This window comes from Liolophura sinensis, chromosome 13 (genome assembly GCF_032854445.1).
Source record: "Liolophura sinensis isolate JHLJ2023 chromosome 13, CUHK_Ljap_v2, whole genome shotgun sequence".
Lineage (NCBI taxonomy): Eukaryota > Metazoa > Mollusca > Polyplacophora > Chitonida > Chitonidae > Liolophura > Liolophura sinensis.
Genome location: NC_088307.1, coordinates 6,268,298 through 6,288,275, shown reverse-complemented (window position 1 = coordinate 6,288,275; position 19,978 = coordinate 6,268,298). Strand labels below are relative to the sequence as shown.

At 45.5% G+C, this 19,978-nt stretch overlaps 1 protein-coding gene across 1 annotated transcript; it reads left to right on the top strand.

Annotated features, from left to right (window-relative positions):
* The first annotated feature begins 411 nt into the window (after positions 1-411).
* Positions 412-6,962, top strand: LOC135480157 (spliceosome RNA helicase Ddx39b). The gene is made up of 10 exons (XM_064759921.1): positions 412-469; positions 1,170-1,391; positions 2,143-2,270; positions 2,727-3,006; positions 3,237-3,355; positions 4,252-4,383; positions 4,821-4,930; positions 5,421-5,565; positions 6,041-6,188; positions 6,684-6,962. Exons 2-10 carry the CDS (start codon positions 1,184-1,186, stop codon positions 6,695-6,697), a joined length of 1,284 nt encoding a protein of 427 aa, XP_064615991.1. The 5' UTR covers positions 412-469; positions 1,170-1,183; the 3' UTR covers positions 6,698-6,962.
* Positions 6,963-19,978: the final 13,016 nt, after the last annotated feature.

The following is a 19,978-nucleotide window of genomic DNA, read 5'->3' as shown; positions in this document are numbered from 1 at the left end:
TTGGTCATTTATGCAGACATATAAAAATGCCAACCTAAAATAAAATTATATACTGAAAATTGACCTTAGAACATCGTATCAAATTGTATAATTTAACACTAAACAAATGGGTAACAATTGTATTTGCCTATCGTGCGTAATTAAATTTGTATCACTTCAACAGAAAAAAACGCGAACGTCGAAACGTGAAAACTGGAATGTAATAAGACCTTTTCAAATATGGGGGGTTGTAAAGTAGTTTTGTGAAAATTAAGCATGTATAAGGTGCATTATGTATCAGCTAATTATGTATCAAACTTAGTTTCAGATTTGGATCTATAATTTGCTGCTTATAATAATTTGTGCTAAAATTTCAGTATTTTCAGTTCTTTATTAGGTTTAGGTTTTACACAATGTGTGAGATCAGCCAATCAAAAACCAGTCGTATCCGTCTTTGTGAAGAAATTGGCGTGGGAAACAGATACATTTGGTAAGAATAATCTGCGGTCATCAGACGTTCTGTTTTAGTTTACATTACACGTATGTACGATTTTGGATAAAGCATTTAAAGATCTGTTAATTGATTATGTTATTAAGCCTTAAATTACTCTCTGTGTCTCAACAATCGTCTGCGCTGTTTAACTGTTGCGTACGTGGTATAGCCGATTAAGAGAACAAGTTTTGATTTCATGGAGTTGTGTAAGGCTAGCCTTTACTTCGTTATTTGAAGACTAATGCGTCGTGTAAAATTCCGATGATGTTAGATTTTAAATTACCTTGCAGGGTGTGCTATTAAAGTAGACGACGCCGTACTTGCTTGAAATTTTCAGTGGTCTAAAGGAAGAATCGATACTCACTCGTACTGGCCCCTTGTGTAGGTCTACGTTTTCTAGGAGGAGATCATTTGATTTCTTAATATTCTACTAAGGTGAAAAAGAACTTTAGCGTGGATTTGTGTTAATATTTGGAGTTCTTTAAAGCTGCGTCGTAATTGTGTTTGTAAGAATGTGTGAAAATGTTGATAATTATTAGCATTTTGTACTTTTATTTTTATGTAGGTCACTCGCACTGCAGTCAGTCTGCAATGTACATCTATGGATTTTACTATAAAAAATTACTAACAACTACGAAGTCTATAATGTAACCATCCATTTCAGTCACTGTGATTTGATGTTTTATTTTTATTTCAGCTAGGAAAAACAAAATGGCTGATAACGAAAATGAAGCTGAATTATTGGACTATGATGAGGAGGAAAATGAAACCACCACAGAGGCAGCTGGAGATGCGACCCAGAAGAAAGATGTTAAGGGAACATACGCCTCCATTCACAGTTCTGGTTTCAGGGACTTCTTGTTGAAACCAGAACTGCTACGTGCCATTGTGGACTGTGGTTTCGAGCATCCATCAGAAGGTGATCTATTACTCCGTACCGCTTGAGTGAAGTTACTTATATCATGAATATTCAAGTATTTTGGGGTTTTCTTTTCATTTGTAGCCTTCACCATGAAATTCAGTTTAGTAAACTCTGTTGGAATTGGAAATGTATGGGTGTGGAAGGTCACATGTGTATAACTGAATTTGAACAGGAAAATGTTTTTGCCTGCAGGAACTCAAATTATTTTGGTGTTTTATCAGCTTTGCGATATTGTTTCAATACCGTGGTGCTTTACTGAATGGATATTGTGAAAAGTATACACATGATATTAACAGAAAGTTATAGTGTATATGTTACACAATGGAACCGTCTAAACCGCAAATAAATTCATGTCAGTAAATGTGGCTGCACTGAATGAACTCCCTTGAGGTCACTGTCGCAGTTAAAAGGTGCATTTCTAGGAGTAAGCGTTCATTAGGTGGGACTTCTGAAAATGGCTGACGGCAAGTTTTGATGTTAAAGCGGCATAAGCTAGATGAAGATCCAGCTTTATGACTGAAAAATGGTTAGGTACAACAGTAAACCGTAAGCACACGCTCACTAACTTTCATGTTATTCAGACGATACTTTTGCCTTTCTTGGGTGTTCGAGCATAGCCTTGCCCAAACTGTCAACCTGTGTAAAGTTAAAAAATTATTGAACTTTATGTAAAGCAGATTTTTTTTTGTTGTTGTTGCGTGCTGGCTTATAAGCCCTCCTTCACCTAAGCTGTATTTGTACATTTCAGTCCAGCACGAGTGTATCCCACAAGCCATCCTGTCTATGGATGTGTTATGTCAGGCCAAATCGGGTATGGGGAAGACTGCTGTGTTTGTGCTGGCCACATTACAACAACTAGATCCAGTGGACGGTCAGGTAAGGCTCGTTGATGCAGTATAACGGTATCTTGGAGTTTGGACTTTGCTTCCTAGAAATCTTGAGTATGGTTATAAACAAGTCAAATAAGTATATTTTATAAATCATATATTGACATATGATATTGAAATATCTGAGTATGATGACTCTTCTAAGGAAACGTCTATTCAGCGACAGAAAATCCAAAAACAAACTTTCTGTTGGTGTGAAGCAGTGGGAAACTGTGGTGTTATTATCCTGGGTCATTCCAGACTTCAAATGTAAGCTGCAGAATTTGCGCGACCCCTGAAAATGTTGATTGGGCTTATAGCAAGCATTTCATTTCCCTGTCTCTCACTTTGCTTAATGTCTATATCTTGGCTGCAGACAAATGTTTTTCTTGAATATCAGTGTGGTTTTATTTAGAAGTTAACGTCGCCTCTTGGCACATGATCATTTGTGGCTGTTAACTTTCAGGTTTCAGTCTTAGTGTTGGCACACACTCGTGAACTGGCCTTCCAGATCAGCAAAGAGTACGAGCGTTTCAGCAAGTACATGAACAACATCAAGATCGCCGTGTTCTTCGGAGGGTTGCCCATCAAGAAGGACGAGGAAGTGCTAAAGAAGAACTGCCCACACATCGTGGTGGGAACGCCAGGGAGGATTCTCGCTCTAGCCAGAAACATCAAGTCCCTGAATCTGAAGAACATCAAGCATTTCATCCTGGACGAGTGTGACAAAATGCTCGACCAGCTAGGTAAGTCGCCCCGTATTCTTCATTTTTTTTGTACTTGTTGGTTGTGCTAGTCTCTTTACCTGTGAGTACAGCACAAAACACCAGTTAAGTGAATAAAGGCATTTTGCTGCAGACCATAATCTGATTTTATAATTTTGCAACTAATTCTGGGTATTAGCTGCAGGTTAAGTTGCTACAACTTTAACATTTTTGTCTAGCACTAAATAAATATCGTTTTGCTGTTTTTACAGATATGAGGCGCGATGTTCAAGAAATCTTCCGCATGACGCCCCACGAGAAACAGTGCATGATGTTCAGCGCCACCCTCAGCAAAGATATAAGACCAGTCTGCAAGAAGTTCATGCAAGATGTAATTACTCCGCGCTATACTTACCTCCCTTTGGCTACCTTGGTTGCCACATGAGCTGTCCTCAGAAGTAGTAGGGTTACAATATCTCGACCAACCATAGCTGCAAGTCTCAGGGTCCCCTGTGCCAACGTGTAAGGTGGTGGTAGGCAAAAATCACGCCGAGAAATTCTTCCCCTGTTTCATCACATCTTTGGTAGTGTGAGGTGTAGATAGTCTTCGCCCTTTAGTGCCAATCGTTTGCCCCCCAATGCACAGGGGATCGTTAAGGGATTGTTAAGTCAACTGCAGGAACTGGCATTTCTTCCTAACTCCCTCGCTACATCAGAGAGGACCCACAGCCAGAATAGAGATAGTCAAAATTTGGGGACCTTTCGGTACCAGATCACCGTGGCGTGTCTTCGACCCGCAGACCTCTGCGGCCAGGAGAGAAGCCCCTTCCTTCGCCCAGCGGATGGCAGTTTGTGTCACCAACTGGCCGGTTGTCGACGCCTTCCAGAACGGCACTAGTTGTGAGAAGTGCTGCCCTCTACAAGCAGCCTCCAAGTGGCTGTGACTTCGGGATGTCAGGTGACAATCCAACGGCCAATCCAACACTGCCCACGATGGTGTGTGAGATGCCAAAGCTTGATCACCAGCGCCCTCCTGTGTTGCATCATGGGATCAGATGACCTAAGCCCTTTCAACTTCGGCCATTGTTTTTCTTTTGGACCTATGTTAACAAGTTCCAAATTGTTTTGAATTACTTCAGTGTCAAGTCATAAAGCAGTCATCTTCATACTTTGTCTAAATAAGCTGAATTTAAATAATGTAAATGTAAAAATAAGATTTAAAAATTGAAGACCAAACTTTTAAAGATTTTGTGGATTTTGCATGTGTAACCACTTTTGGTTTTTCAGCCTATGGAGGTTTATGTGGATGATGACTCCAAACTGACTCTCCATGGACTAAGGCAGCATTATGTGAAACTAAAGGACAACGAGAAGAACCGCAAACTGTTTGAGCTGTTAGATGTGCTGGAGTTCAATCAGGTAGGGTGGAAAAGCACTTAGCAATTCATGTAGTGTGAAGCCAAGGAAACGGTTGTGAATGTGTAAGGCCTTTTCTTAGTGGAATTAATGTTTTAAGCCTTTTTGAAGGTTAGGATTAAGTGTTTAAAGCTGTAAAGAAAAAAACATCTAGTTCTTGTATTTTAAGCAAATTTTGAAATTCTCAAACCTGTACATTTCGTTCGGGAATTATTACTACACTCTGCAGCGCCTGCCAGTCAATCTTATTTCATAAGTAGAATAGTAAGAATTAAGTTCACATGTTTCCAAACCACTTACAGGCTGAATAAAGATTCGATAACGTTAGAAATTCTGTATAGATAAGATTGAATGCATAGTTGCCTTCCTTTCAGATGTGAGTGACAAAGCTGTGGAAAGTTTCAGAACATAAAAATATAATATTGCACTTCTGTTTGCAGGTGATAATCTTTGTGAAGTCTGTACAGCGGTGCATGGCATTGGCTCAGCTGTTAGTGGAGCAGAACTTTCCGGCTATTGCCATCCACAGAGCTATGACACAGGATGAAAGGTGAGTGAAACCTCTGTATAAAGCGGTGTTCCTCACATAAGCTATAAAAAAATTACTGTAGTTGACTTAAAAAGTAGGCGCTTCAAGGTGCAATTAAGGCACATAAACGTCCTGTTTCACCTTTGGTTCTGAAATTTACATTCTGCCACTCGGGTGGACCTGAATTGACTCGAAACAAACCTCAGAACATCTTTTTGGGACCAATAAAACTCTTGGAATCTAGCAAATGAGCAACAACGAAATTTTAAATCAATTAAGGCATCTTAAATTGCTGGCAATGTGGAGTCACCTGTTGTGCCACTGGTAGTACAGTGGTTTGGCCATCTGGACAACTTCACCACGCCTTGATCAAAGAGGTGTTGTGTTTGAATCAAGCTCTGACCAAATCTGCTAAGCATTTTTATCCAGAGGTGTTTGGTAGAATACCAGGTAAAGCATGTTAACATCCTCTATCATTGTGTAATTCACACCATGTCTATCCAATGAACAGGTTGTCTCGGTACCAGCAGTTCAAAGATTTCCAAAAGCGAATCCTAGTGGCCACAAATCTGTTTGGTCGAGGCATGGACATTGAACGAGTCAACATTGTGTTTAACTATGACATGCCTGAGGACTCTGACACTTACCTTCACAGGGTAAGTACTAAGACCGGACCCCCGGGCCAGTTGTTTAAAAGTGTACTAGCAGTCGAGCCAGATTCAAAGTTCAATAAAATGGACTGCTGACCCCTAATATCACACCCATTTTGCTTATAAATCAAGTCCCTTATCATGAAGTTTGAAGTAAATGATTTTCATTTTGCTCTTCAAGAAATGTTTACTTGGTTAACATGAAATCTCATGAATTTAGTGCAGTTGCTTCAGCTTTTTTTTTTTTTTACCAGGAGTGTTTCCGCCTGCTAAGTATCATTATGGCATATTTTGGTCCAACGATCTGATAACCAGCAGTCTGGAATTTATCTGAAATTATATTTTATTAATATTTATCTAACACTGCAAAGGAGTATTTCCATAATGGCTTTTCAATCTCTGAGAGATATATACTTACCCCATTTTGATATTCTTATTAAAACTTGCTTCTTAACCCTTTTGGTTTGACTTGTCCATTCAGGTGGCCCGTGCAGGTCGTTTTGGCACCAGAGGTTTGGCCATCACGTTTGTGTCTGACGAAAACGATGCTAAGGTCTTAAACGACGTACAGGACAGGTTTGAAGTGAACATCACAGAACTGCCGGACGAGATTGACATCGGCTCCTACAGTAAGTGAAGACTATAGTTTAATACTACCATATGGAAATTTCCCCACTTGTTGAGGTTGTATTGGTTATTCCAGCGATGTTTTGTAAGGAGTTGAAATGAAAAGCTCACACAGCGATGCTGGGTGCACACAAACCATTGTTAATGGGATACAGAATTAACTGAGATTGGAAGACAGTAGAGATAGGACTTCCAGCGTTAGAGCTTTCCAAGGCTGCTTTTGATGGATAAGTCTTACAGCCTTGGTCCAGCTCGAGTAAATGTGCCATATTTAATATTAAGCTGGAGCTTTAGGTTCTGTTTTAAACGAGATGCATTGACCTATGTAGGTGGATAAAGTGATTAATGGAAAAAGAAAACGACTGAAGCTTGCTCATTTTAAAAGTGCAAGCACAATCAAGAACAAAAAGTAATCTAAGAGAAAACACTGCCATTCTCAAAGGTTTTCTTGAAAAATTTGTATTGTGTCTTAAACAGTGTTTCTTGTTTTTTGACAGTTGAAGGACGTTAATCGTCGGTGAATGCAGGAAACCTTGAAGGTGTTTTAACTTGGAATCTGGTAGAATCAAGTGACCATGCTGCAAGAAATTCATATAAATTATGGCCATGTTTCTCGTGGGAATACTACCAAACTTTTAAAGTACTCACGATTTTGTTTTTAGCGAACATCAGCTACGCCTGTACATTCATCTCCTCTCATCTGTTTTGTATCATAGTTTTGTGTTTAAATGTCTTAACCTTGTAAAAATAAAGATATCTTAAGATTTTGAACTTGAGGCATTTTCCTGAGTTTGATTTGTGTGAAGTTGGAACCCAAAGTGTAAAAACCCTAACCAAATTTGTGAGTGTTTTTCACAGCCATGCTTGGGAATATTTCACTTCACAGTGGGTAAGTGTTATGGGTGGATTAAGTGCAGAGTTACATGCCTAATTGGTGAATTATAAGCGGTCTTTAAGATGGTGCAAGGTAAGCGAGAAGGTCTGCCAACAACCTGTGGATGGTCTTGGGTTTCCCCTGGGCTCTGCCCGATTTCCTCCCACAATAATGCTGGCCAGCATCGTATAAGTGAGATATTCTTGAGTACAGCGAAACACCAATTAAATTAATCAGATAGCACAAACAATCCCATGAGCACCGTCAAATTACGGTCACCAATGACCTGCAAATGATGCAGGCAGGCAAATAAAATGTCACAGAAGCAAGAGTTGATCCTGCTACTACAGATGATGCCAGGTTTTTGAAACCTCTCTCATTAACCAGTCCCATTAGTACATTTATTGCCCATGCTGTAATCAGTAGTGCATGTTGCATCTGCACATTTGGCTGCGGCATGAAGTGCGAATTTGGTTTTCATGATTCAGTCAGTCCAACTGCCGTGAAAACAAATTATTCCTGAGGAGGATTTAGAATATCACTTGATAACCTGCAATTCTACCTCACGGAAGTGACGTCACTACGAGACCATGTGAGAGAGCGCATGCGAGGTCAAAATGTCAGTTCAAGCTTGCTTTTCGAATCGTACGGAAGTGTCACTGGTTGATTCAGGTAGTACATGTGTGTGTTTGTATTTTTCTGCAGACTCTGTAAAAAATACAGTTTTAAGGAGACTTCGCTGCTTTGCACGAAGTTGTGTATCTCTGATGATCATGGACTCGAAAGACGACGACCCTTTGCTGACAGATGTCGGTGAAAGTTGAGCAGCAGACGACTGCTTCCCGCCTGGACACACGAGGCGCGGCTTCTCTATTTTCCATGCATGCTGGGGTTAACGATCCTTTGCTGGATGTTATAAAGGCTGTCGGGAATGAGTTAAAAGAACTTCGTGACGAGGTTCATCAAAACAAACGTCACAAACGTGTCCGTCTCGGACGACCGATTTAAAGGTGGATATAATCGGGGAACAATGGACTACAAGTCGCCGCTCAGGCCGGCCAAACAACGCAAAACGAGCCAAAGTGGTGGACCACGTGGATACGCAAGATCTAAGTCTGATGACTAGCTCATAAATACCCTAGAAAACGATTCGGACTCCGTTGTTTTATTCGACTCGATAGCGCGTGAGCTGGCTGAGAATGAGTCATTTGGCCCGGACATCGACCCGAAAAGTTTGTGAATGTTGGGTTTTCCTCTTGAAAAGGTTAAAGAAAACCAAGATGCGTTACTGAAGCCAGCCAATTGTGAAAAACTGTGCACATGACCAATCCTGAGATTTTCAGAAAATTAAGACGGGGGCAGGAAAGAAACGGCCGATGGAATGCCACCTGGCAAAAGAGGGGAAGGGGCGACCACGATCCTGGCAAGGCTCCTCATTACACCGCGAAGGGAAAGCCATGGAATAAAAAGTTTCTCCCGAAACAAAAATAAGCCCGACCGTCATGCACCATTCACATACACAGGTAAGTGATGGTTTGTGTCATACAGAGTAGGCCTATAGCTCACATAAAACGGTTAAATGATCGTACACTGAAAGAGTTAACTGTCTATGTTGAACACCAAGTGGCTAATTTCAAAGCCTTGATGCCTTGAAACCTCGTTCAATGAATGGACTAAAATAACCTCTGATAAGGATATTCTGTCGTATATTGATTGTGCAAAAATTGATTTACATGTCAGTATCATGTTCCAAAAGAGATTGCATTTGAACAATGGGAATGTCAGATTATTGATGAAGAAAATAGTAAACTTCTGAACAAAGGGGTTATCAGAACTACCCGTCATGAGCCAGGTGAAAAAAATTTCTTTTTGTTTGAGAGAAAAAAGATGGCACCCACAGAGCTATTTTGAATCTCAAATCATTAAATAGGTCTGTTGATTATCAAAAGTTCAAAGTGGATACTCTTATTGTAGCTCTCAAACTGATGGTGAAAAATTGCTACATGTCCAGTGTGGATTCAAAAGATGCCTATTACTTGGTCCCAATTGCACCCACTGACCAAAAATATTTGAAATTCTACTGGAGAGGTGCTCTCAGTTTACATGTTTTGTCAATGGATTGAGCTCTTGTCCACGGCGCTTTACAAAGCTTCTGAAACCTGTGCATGCAGAGTTGAGAAAGAAAGGTCATATCTCTTCTCACTATATTGATGACAGTTTACTGATAGGGCATTCTGTTACGGAATGTGAAGCAAATGTTATTAACATGGTTTCGATGCTTGATCAGTTGGGTTTTATTATTCACCCGGAGAAATTGGTTTTGGCACCTTCTCAGTCAATACCATATTTAGGTTTAATTTTGAATTCCAAAAGGGTTAAGGGTTATTATGACAGCAGCATGGTCAGAGGATTCAGTGGCTGAATTGAAATGGTGGATAGAAAATGTAGAACTTTCTGGGAAACCAGTTGAAATGACAAGTCCTGACATCATCATTAAATCTGATGCCTCTACAAGTGGCTGGGGAGCAGTTTGTGGTGACCTCTCTGCTGGGGTTGAATGGATGAGGCCTGATGAGAAGGAAAATTGCATTAATTATTTAGAGCTGCTTGCCACGTTTCTAGACTTAAAAAGTTTCTGTTCAGATGTGAAAAGGCTTATGATAGATAATACCACAGCGGTAAGTTCAATTGAACATTTTGGCACAAGTCATTCTGATAAATGCAACATACTGTCCAAGCAGATTTGGCTGTGGGCCATGGGGAGACAACTCTGGTTATGTTCATCTCATATACCAGGGGTAATGAATGAAGATGCTGATTATCAGTCCAGAAATTTCAGAAATGATACTGAGTGGCAACTAAACCCAAAGTGTTTTGGTGATATCCAGAGCTATTATAAAATTACCCCTGAAATAGATTTGTTTGCCTCCAGGTTAAACTATAAAATGAGGCCATATGTATCCTATAGACCAGACCCAGAGGCTCGTGCTGTGAATGCCTTCTCTCTAAAATAGTCAGAGTTTAATGTGTTGTACATATTTCCTCCTTTCAGCCTTATCCCAGCAGTGCTACAGAAAATGTACAAAGAACAATGCCTTGCAGTCATCATCACCGGATTGGCCCACTCAAGTTTCGTATCCTGCCTTGAAGCGAATGTTGATCCGCCCTCCACTGCAGTTCCCACAGGGGAAGACAACTCTTCTGCTACCTGGTCACCTAGACAGTCACCACCTTCTTCACCACAGGCGGAGACTTACGGCAGGAGTTATATCCGGCAGATATTCTCTGAGTAACGACTGTCCGGGGTGATTTGTGATATTCTGATGGATTCATGGAGACCTGGTTCGCTTAAACAGTATGATGTGTATCTGCGGAGTTGGGAAGTTTCTGTAATCTGACTGTAGGACAAGTTCTAACATTTATGACAGAGTGTCATGCATCGGATCTTGGATATAGTGCTATGAATACTATTCGTTTTCGGCGACTGTTTCTGTTGCAGGCAGCCACTCTTTAGGGACACATCCTATTTGACTATTTGAATGCTGCCCAAGTTTACCTTGCTGTACAGATAAATGGGATACAGATATTGTTCTGAAATATCTGAAGACTCTCCCCAGTGGAAGCTTAGCATTGAAAGAACTTACTCTAAACACAGTGATGTTAATACAGGGTTCGCACGCCTCCTGGAAAGTCCTGGAAACTCCTTGAAAAAAAAATCCGACCTGGAAACTCCTGGAAAGACCTGGAATTTAAATAAAAACTCCTGGCAAGTCCTGAAATTCTGATAAATATAAAAAAACTAGCCGGTCGGTAATCTAACGCTGTTTGTGCAAGGGAGATAACTTTGCATTTTTACTACATTAACATATGTTATATATAAACCGTAAAGCGTTCTAACTTTTAACGACAGTTGGCTTTACTTTCTGTCTCGAGGTCCCGTCAAATTTCTCCGTTTCTTTGTTCTGATTACTGAAGTGGGTCACGGGCTATTTGTCATCATGCCTCCAGGCAAATGTTTATTCAACCCACGTTGGCTGAAACAGGCTGAGTACGCCAGATGGCTGGAGTCGGACCCAGGAAACAAATTAAGCGCCAAATGCAAGATCTGCGTTAAATCGATTGACGTATCAAACATGGGAGAACCAGCATTGCGCAGTCATGCCAAGGGACAGAAACACCAACAACGTCTCGAGGAATTATCTTCTGGATTTGTCATTAGAGACTTTTTTCAACCTAAACGCACAACTGCCACAATAACAGCACAGTCATGTGAAGATCTCCCTACGACCTCTGCAGCCTCAAGTACCGGTAGACCAACTTCGACTTCCGTCCCTAGTTTTGTAACAAAGTCGGAATGTTTGCACGCGGAAATATTGTGGACACTAAAAGTGATCGCATCTCATTACTCCTTCAAATCCTGTGCAGATACCCAGCACCTGTTTGCAGAAATGTTCCCAGACTCTGATATAGCCAAACAGTTTGCTTGTGGCGAGAGGAAATGTGCATATTTATGTACATTCGAAATCGCGCCATACCTGAAACACAGACTGTCAAAAAAAATCTCAGACGCAGACGGTTACGTCCTCCTCTTCGACGAAAGTTTAAACAAGGTGACTAGAAATAAGCAAATGGACATACACGCCAGGATTTGGGATGAAGGACTGGTATGTACATGTACTAGAATTGATTTTTTTTTTATTGCGAGCCATTTTAACCATTACGTCTAGCCAGCCTGCAGAAGTGTAGGCCTCTTGTCAGGGACTTTTCCCCTTTTATGCCAGACTGTCGAGCTGTCATATATTTAGAACAGCCATAATACAGATCTGACACGGCCATTGATAATTAATATCCCTTGTTTCTCATGCCCCTATCTCCTGTATTTTTATCTTTGTTAAAATAATTGGGATTTGTAAAGTTTATGGATCGACTGATCCTTGACGTCACCGGAAGAGCTGCTTCTCTTTAAGTACATATTGAAAAGCTGCTTCTTCATTGGACGGCTGTGATTCCCACGGTCCAAATTGGGGAATAGATCCGAGCAGCAGGGGGAACGAATGTACCAGCCAGTGGGGCACGTGGGCGCCCCCCACCATGCTCTCCTTGGCCGGACCCCCCCTGACGCGCTCCCTACGCGCGGATCATGTTTCGCGTACACAAATAATTGTGTAGCTCGCGCGGATCATGTTTCGCGTACACAAATAATTGTGTAGCTCACGCGGATCATGTTTCGCGTACACAAATAATTGTGTAGCTCACGCGGATCATGTTTCGCGTACACAAATAATTGTGTAGCTCACGCGGATCATGTTTCGCGTACACAAATAATTGTGTAGCTCACGCGGATAGCGTGCGTCGAGCGCGCACAATTACCCCAATTATTTGTGTACGCGAAACGCGCCCGGCCTACATGCACAATTACCCCAATTATTTGTGTACGCGAAACATTGCTTCCCGCGGGCCGGGGCACGTACCAGGGCCCCCATGTTTTCATATTAGAGAGATGCTGTAGATTAGGTATACTTAGGAATACTTCAAGCAATGTGGGGCAAGGATACATGCAAGTGGCTGAAGTGTGGTTCTTTCGATCACTGCGGGCGGCGCTGTATAGAGGAATACTGCAAGGTACACCTCGCCAGGTTAAGAAAAAGCCGTGGCACACAACCATGCCAACGGTGTGGAATCGGCGTGAAAAACGAGTATGGCCTTTGTCACTCATGTGGGTACCACAAACTTGCAAATAGGGACTGTCAAAGGCGTACAAGGGCTTTCCAAAAAGAGTTTGCCCGTTTAGCGGCCATCAATATTTCCTAGTGCATATATAGACTTCCCGCAGTTAAAAATAGGTTAGGCTTTGACTTACATTACACACACCGGTGAACTACATGCATGTATAGGCCTATGTATATATGTGGGTCAGAGACAGCCCAGCCCGTCTACATACAGGGAGCACAGATACTTCGTATACCCCAAGCTGAAAGATATACAATACAGACTCGGGTGTTTTATAAGGCAGTCTCCTGTAATGTGAGCATATAAGAGTCAGAGCCTACAAGGCTGGCGCCGTAATACCCTGTGAAGTGAGGCCGTTGTAACAAGCGCCATGTTCCCAGAATACGCGCGGGTGTTGTGCAATACTTGTGCTAATAAATCGTTGATTGCGTTTGATGTATGGGTCGTAGGACAAAACTAACATCAGATTCTGAATCTACGTCTCTTCTTCGCCCATATTGCCGTTGTTATGGGTCGATTCTGAGCGAAAAAACAATTTTAGCGGAAAAGACACCCCCAATTTTTCACATCACATTCGGCGGCCCGGATAGCTCCCTTGGCCAGGGAGCCGGCCGCCCTGTGTCTCTGGGTATATAGCCGTGCTAATACCCGCCACCTCGCCGAATGATCGTCTCTAATTCTCCAATGATGAAAGCTCGAAGGTGGGCATTTCGAGGAGATTAGAATGGGGAGGTGGGGTGGTTGCAGAAGGGGGAGCCCGAAAAAACCGAATGATAACGCAAACGCACGAAAACGACCTTTAAGGTTTAGCCCCGGGCTCTCGAGACACAGCTTGGGTTTTGCTCTTTATGGTCGTGGGTTCGATCCCCGGCTAGGACATATTTTTTTTATTTTCACAATTACTTACGGAGTGTAGCACGGAGGTTGCTCATTAACACCGAAGGTGTAAAATACGGCGGTGCAGTCTATCGTCAGTCGGACAGAGCTTTTTTAATGTCTTGGCGGGCCAGGTCGCGACCTTGAGCTATGAGCTGCTTTTTAACCTTCTCGTCGAGTTGTGCGGAGTTGAATGCCTTGTGAGACTTCGAGCGTATCCCCTCCTTCAGATCATCGTAGCTCTGCAGCTCGGCCACTACCTGTTTAAACTCTACATCTGAAATAAGGCCATCTGACATTGCTGCGGACACCTGCGCGTGAATACTGTTTAGCTTGGCGTCAGCCAACAGCCGGATGTCGTTGTGTTTCTTAGCCTTCGCGCGGAGCCGCTTATTAATTAATTTTCCAGCTGCGCTAATGACACCACACGCCAGCGCCGTTGCCTCCATTGCCAGCACCACAGGGGCGGCAAATACAGTAGACAGCAGCCCGACGCCAGCCACCCCCAAACCGAAAGAGGCCGCGAGCATTGCTGAATCCAAAGCCTCGGAGGCGCCAACTGCGCGCTGGTATTTTTTGTACAAGGCTCGCCTGAGGTCCCGCTCAGATTCCAACCGTTTCTGTATATCCGATATATACCGCAAACGGTGGGCGTGGCCCGTCTGCTCCATATGAGGTGCGGTTGGGGTAACATCTGTTGCGGAGCCAGAAGTGTTTGCCTCATCGTCCGCGATGGTTGGATACAGACCCATTATAAACCGAATTGTTGTTATGGCAAAGCATAAATTATGGCAAAGCATAAATTATGGCAAAGCATAAATTATATCTAAATCGTCCTCAAACGTGCTGACCCGAAGGCGGCGAAGCCGAACGCCGGACTCCAGATACAGAGTCCCTACGTCCATGCGGTCGGCTATCGTAACCTTTACATTATCGAGAGAGCTGTTAGCGATCGCTTTCTGCTGCGGTTGCGTTTTTACCATTATTCGGAGCTCCTTTCCATCGTGTTCGGACGGCCATCTGATTTTCAGCCCTGGGAGCAGAAATGTAGCGAGATCAGAGGCCACCCCTAGTTTTAGGTCCATGATAATGATGGACCCCTGGTTTATTTCTAACGCGGCTCGGAAATCTGTATTCGCGTTCAGGCGTACGTCGTTCTTCGCAGCGGCCAGTGTGAAGTGCCCTGCTGTCTCTAGAGCAACAAGACAGGTGTCGCTCGGCGTATACGACACGAATGTGAGCCCGGTGTTGAAAACCTTCTTGACCTCGGATTTAGTGGTTTGGACGGACATCGGCGTCACGAGCACATCGATAAGCCAATCGGGCTCGCGGGATCTGGCAAGGACAAATCGGTCATCACGGCGGACTAAGGAGAGTTTTTGATGCTCTATCGCCTCTGAAGGTGGCCTGCGCCCACCGATTGCAGCCGAGACGTCTTGAAGGGAATCAAACGTAGCGACAGCTTCTTGCCGCCCCCACGTTAATCTTTTTTCGGCTGTAGAAGCCCGGGGAGCTCAAAATCCCTCGTGTCAGACAGGTCAGATAGTGACAGACATGTAGAACTGGGACCGGTCGAGTCAACCATTATTATGTCGTGATTTCTAGGGCCGCGCTTAGGTAACTGGTATCGAGACGCTTGCCGCTTATATCTAAAAGCGAGACCGTCAGCTTTGTCACGTATTCTCTACGCAAATTTTTGAACTGGGGGTTAGGGAAGGAAGCCGTCTTCCCGCAGTTGATCCCTTCGCTGGTCGCCGCGATGGCCCTAAGTAACGTTGAACCGCTACTGGTATCAGACGTGATCCTCACGTTTTCTGAGGTGCTCAGTTCGTCCAGATGCACAAATATTTCTTTGTGTGGAACCAAGTCGGGCCATTGATCAGCTTCCGTAGTGCCATTTCTGGGCATCAACCCGTCGGTGAATCCCAATATGGGGGCCAGCTCTTGCAGCATTAGGAAGGATTTGCCAGGGAGGCTTAGGGTTAGGCGGCCCGTAGCTTCGTTCATTTTCAGCGAAACGCCAAGGGGGCGGAAGATTACCTTGTCCAGCGTACAAACATTATAGTAACCCCTCGGCACTTCGACCCGTTCGCCATCAAGCAGGAAGCCCACTCCTGGGTGAATATTCACCCAGGCAGGGTAGAATGTTATTTCGCGGAGGGAAATTTTTAGGCAGCCGTGACGGTTGTCAAGAGCCTGTGGCAGCTCCGAGGAGGAGCCGTTTTGAATATTAGTGAGAGTTACGAACATCTTGTATTCCTACGGTAATAGAATGAACAGAGAGGCGTTTACTTTTAATAGGGGGGCGACCTATAAGGCCGGGTCATTCTATGCTGTTCAAACCCACGCAGAACAGCTGACGCGAACAGACATTTACGCGCAGGAGGGCAAGGCCTTTCAGGCCCAGTTCGCGGATGTATTTTCGAAGTACTGCCTGCCCAAGGTAACCAGCTATTCCATCGTTCAGGCCTGGAACACCAACCCAATGCAGTTTTGGCAGAATCAGGTGAATTTCGCGGTCTGGTGCGCAACGACGGGCTGTGGAGTATCCGCCAAAGACCATCTTCTCGCCGCCGATCCGCGCATAAAGGCCTTGTACGCATTTCACGTCTACTATCAGGTCCGACGGGTTTTGGAGGAGATCAAAGCCCCGCTACCGCAAGACAGAGCATGGGACTGGCTAAATAATCCCTACGACCGGCGGGCTTATGAAAGGATCTGCGGAGAGTTTCGGGTGTCACCGCACACAGACTGGAGGCGAGGTGGGGGCGCCAATCACGGACTCGGGGTGGCATACAACTACTGGACGAACCGCGGCTACCACCCAATCGGTGACGGCAGTTTTGATCCGGGCAGGATGACGTTCCCGAAGACGTTCGGCAAGCTCCACGTCGATTACATTGAACAGGACAGCGTAGACGCCTGGGGGTCGTTTATTGTTGAAACATCCTCTGGATTCACGCAGCCTCGTGTGGAGCGCTTGAACGATTCCATCCGGACCTACGTATGGGCCATATTAGGCGCCCAAGCGCAAACGAGGACGCGTATTCTTGGGACGGGAACAGCATTCGATGCACAAAAGCAGTTCTTCGCCAATGTGGAAGACGCCATTGCCTCTCCAGTCGATCTCCCCTCATCGATCAAACGGTACCAGGACGTTCTACAATACGCCGGTAGCGTGGTCGACTTTGTGTTCGGCATAGGCCTTTACATGGCTCCCAGCGACATGTTGCTGCGGATCGGCCAGATAGCCAACTACAATAACAAAATCGTCGTGGCCACAGAAGAACAGAAGCTAGGTTCTAACGAGGGTGTGAACGACATAGTGCCGCCCACTTTGCAGCCCGCAAAGCGGGCAGATAGGGGGATTGTAAAGCCGCAAGAGACTGTGCCGCACAGCCCTGTTGTTCCTGTTCCTGTTCTTGTTCCTTCGGAACAGGGACAACAACAACAACAGCTCCGCGCGGCGGATTCATTTCCGTTAGCGCAATATAACCACGAAACGGAAAAGACAGCCCTCGTGGTGGCCGGGGTGGCCATCGGTTTACTGCTGTTATGGCATTAACCAGTTCCGAACGGCTATGAGTAATAGGCCGCCTACTGCGACGACTAGGGCCCAGACATTGTCGGCCAACCACCCAGCCGTTTTTCCGAGAAGGTTCAAGAGCCAGGATACGATACTGCCAATTATCCCTGGAATCGCTGCGGCCGCCTTCCCAGCCAGCTTGCCAAGGGCCCGTGCGAGGGACTGGAGATGCTTTTTCACCCACTCTTTGACACCGCGCCCGTCCTCTGGTTTAGGAGACGGCGTGCCCCCGCCGCCAGACCCGCCGCTCAGCGCTAGCTTCAACGCAAGCGTTATTGTCGAGATCGCCATCCCAATAGCTGTGAGAATGGACACGATTGTTACCCCCTGCTCACGGAAGAGGGTACGAACTCTCTCGGCCAGTGTGGTGTCCTTGTGGAGGATGCGATCGATGGTCTCCCTAATGCGGCTTATTTGCGTTCGCAGGGCCTCGCCCGTTGCAGAGGCTGCTTCGAGCCGGGCCGCCCTTTCGTCCTCGAGGTTCCGTATTCGTTCGGCGATCCGACACCGGGCGAAATCATCAACACCGTCGGTGTTGGCCTCTTCCAACTTCTGTTTCTGTTTAGCTAAGTCTCTATCGATTGCCGACAGCTTGGCAAGGTTATTCGTGTACTCTCCGCGAATGGTTTGCAGAGCCATGTCTAGCCCCCTGAGTTCCCGAAGGGGGAGCGGCGGATCGTTCATCGTTTCAAGAACACGCCCGACCTCACTATCCGTGAAGCTGGTTTCCACAGCTTCTATGGTCTCTGTCGCGGTCTGGTTTAAATCCTTCAGCTCCATGGTATCTGCCGCGGCACCAATCTTATCGCTCGCCGTCTGCAGGGCTTTGACCGCTTCCGGAGGCAAGGTTGCCTTCCCTGGCTTCCAGCCTTTAAAGCCAAGCTCTTGGATCGCCGCGGAACCGCCGGCCTTGCTGTATAATGAGGAGAGCGCTAGTGGTTCCCCCGTCTTTAAGTTTATAAGCCTCAGGTCTGGAAATGCGAAGAGCTGGAGACGCCCATCTATGAGCACAAACTTGTTGGAATGCCGCCCCCGTTCAGGGGTAAGCCCCATGTCCGCAAAGAAGTTGTAATAGTCATCCACGGCAGCCCGCGTCAACTCTCTTAGAAGACTTGATCGGTTGCTTGTTTCTGTCGCGGTATTATTTACAATGTCATTGTCGCGCACGAACTGCATAGGTGGTGGTGGATCATCATCGTCAGGATCTTCCGGGGGGTCCGGCCGGTCGTCATAATCGCCGATGTCGGCCATTGTCCGAATTAAACACTTGTTTCTATGTCTTTAACATAATAACACTTTAACATAATAGCACTTTAACATAATAGTACCAATACCAATGAATTCGAACGCATACGGCCGCAGACTCAACCCCTTCAGAAGACTCCGAGAGCCGTTAGCGGCGAAGGGTGTGCGGCAGTCCGTGGTCGTCACAAACAATCCGAGCACAATCGACGCGAATCAGCAACTATTGGTCCGCTTCCCCAACCTCGGCGAGCATGACGTGATTGTTCCCGGCACCGTTCGCCTAGCCTTCACGATTGCGCTCAACTCGACGGACGCGAACGCCACCGTGGTCGGCAACCTCGGGCGCGCCATCGTAAAGAAGACCACGATCAAAGTCAGCGGAAATGAAGTGATGTCCATCGATGACTCCGATGTATTTCATTGCTACGGCGATCTATGGCTGACCAGGAACGAACCGCAGAATGCGGCCTACCAAGGCATCGGCAGCGACAACATGCTCAAACATCGCGTCGGGGCGGATGACGCGAATGATAATGCGGGAGACAATGCGATCGCTCGTGCCATGGGCAACCGGTTCTGCATCCCACTAGATTTCGAGATTTTGGAGAGCCACATGCCGTTCTATCAGAGCGCACTCTCCGACCGACTCGAGTACGAACTAACCTTCAACGATTACGGCCGGGTCGTGAAGGCATCGGGTGATGCCGCCGCCGCTTACACCATCGACAATATCAGTCTGGAGTTTGACAAGATAACCGAACAGGAGCTGGCTAGGCAGATCCGCGGCCAGTTCATCCATAACGTCACAATCTTCTATGATCGCGTCCTTCGCCACCGAAAATTGGCGAAGAACAAATCCGACAAGCTGTGGAACATTAACCTTAACGTGCCCGCGAGGTCGATGAAGGGAATCCTGATGCTGTTCGAGACGTCTTCAGCGGGGGTATTGTGGAAGCGTCGGTCTGAATCCTTCTACAACCCGAAGATCGCCAAAGTGGAGGTTACCGTTGAGGGTGTCCCCAATCAGCTATACAGCCAGGGAATGCAGGCATACCAACAGTGGGAAGAAGCCAGGAACTTCTTCGCCAGCTCACCCATTAGGAAGCGGGACCCGGAGGTGGCTAGGGTCGTAAAAGACTTGGGTCTGGCGGATGTGTCCTTGGAGGAGTTCCTGAGGTCGAAGTACGCTTTCTGGCTTGACCTTCGGACGAGTGACGACGACCAGCTGCATGGTAGTGGGAGACGCGTGGTTAACACCAGCGAGGGAATCACATTGCAGATTACGAAAGAGGCAGAGGAGGATGGAGTATTGAACGTGTATCTGTATGTGATTATGGACGCTCAGCTACACCTCAAGAATGGCCGGTTCGTCAGCGCCCTGTATTGATTTCCCCAAGGAGGCCCACAGCGCGATCATCTGTGGGCAGACGGGGTGCGGAAAAACCGTCTTCGTTCTAGACCTGTTGGAGGGTCCTTTCCGC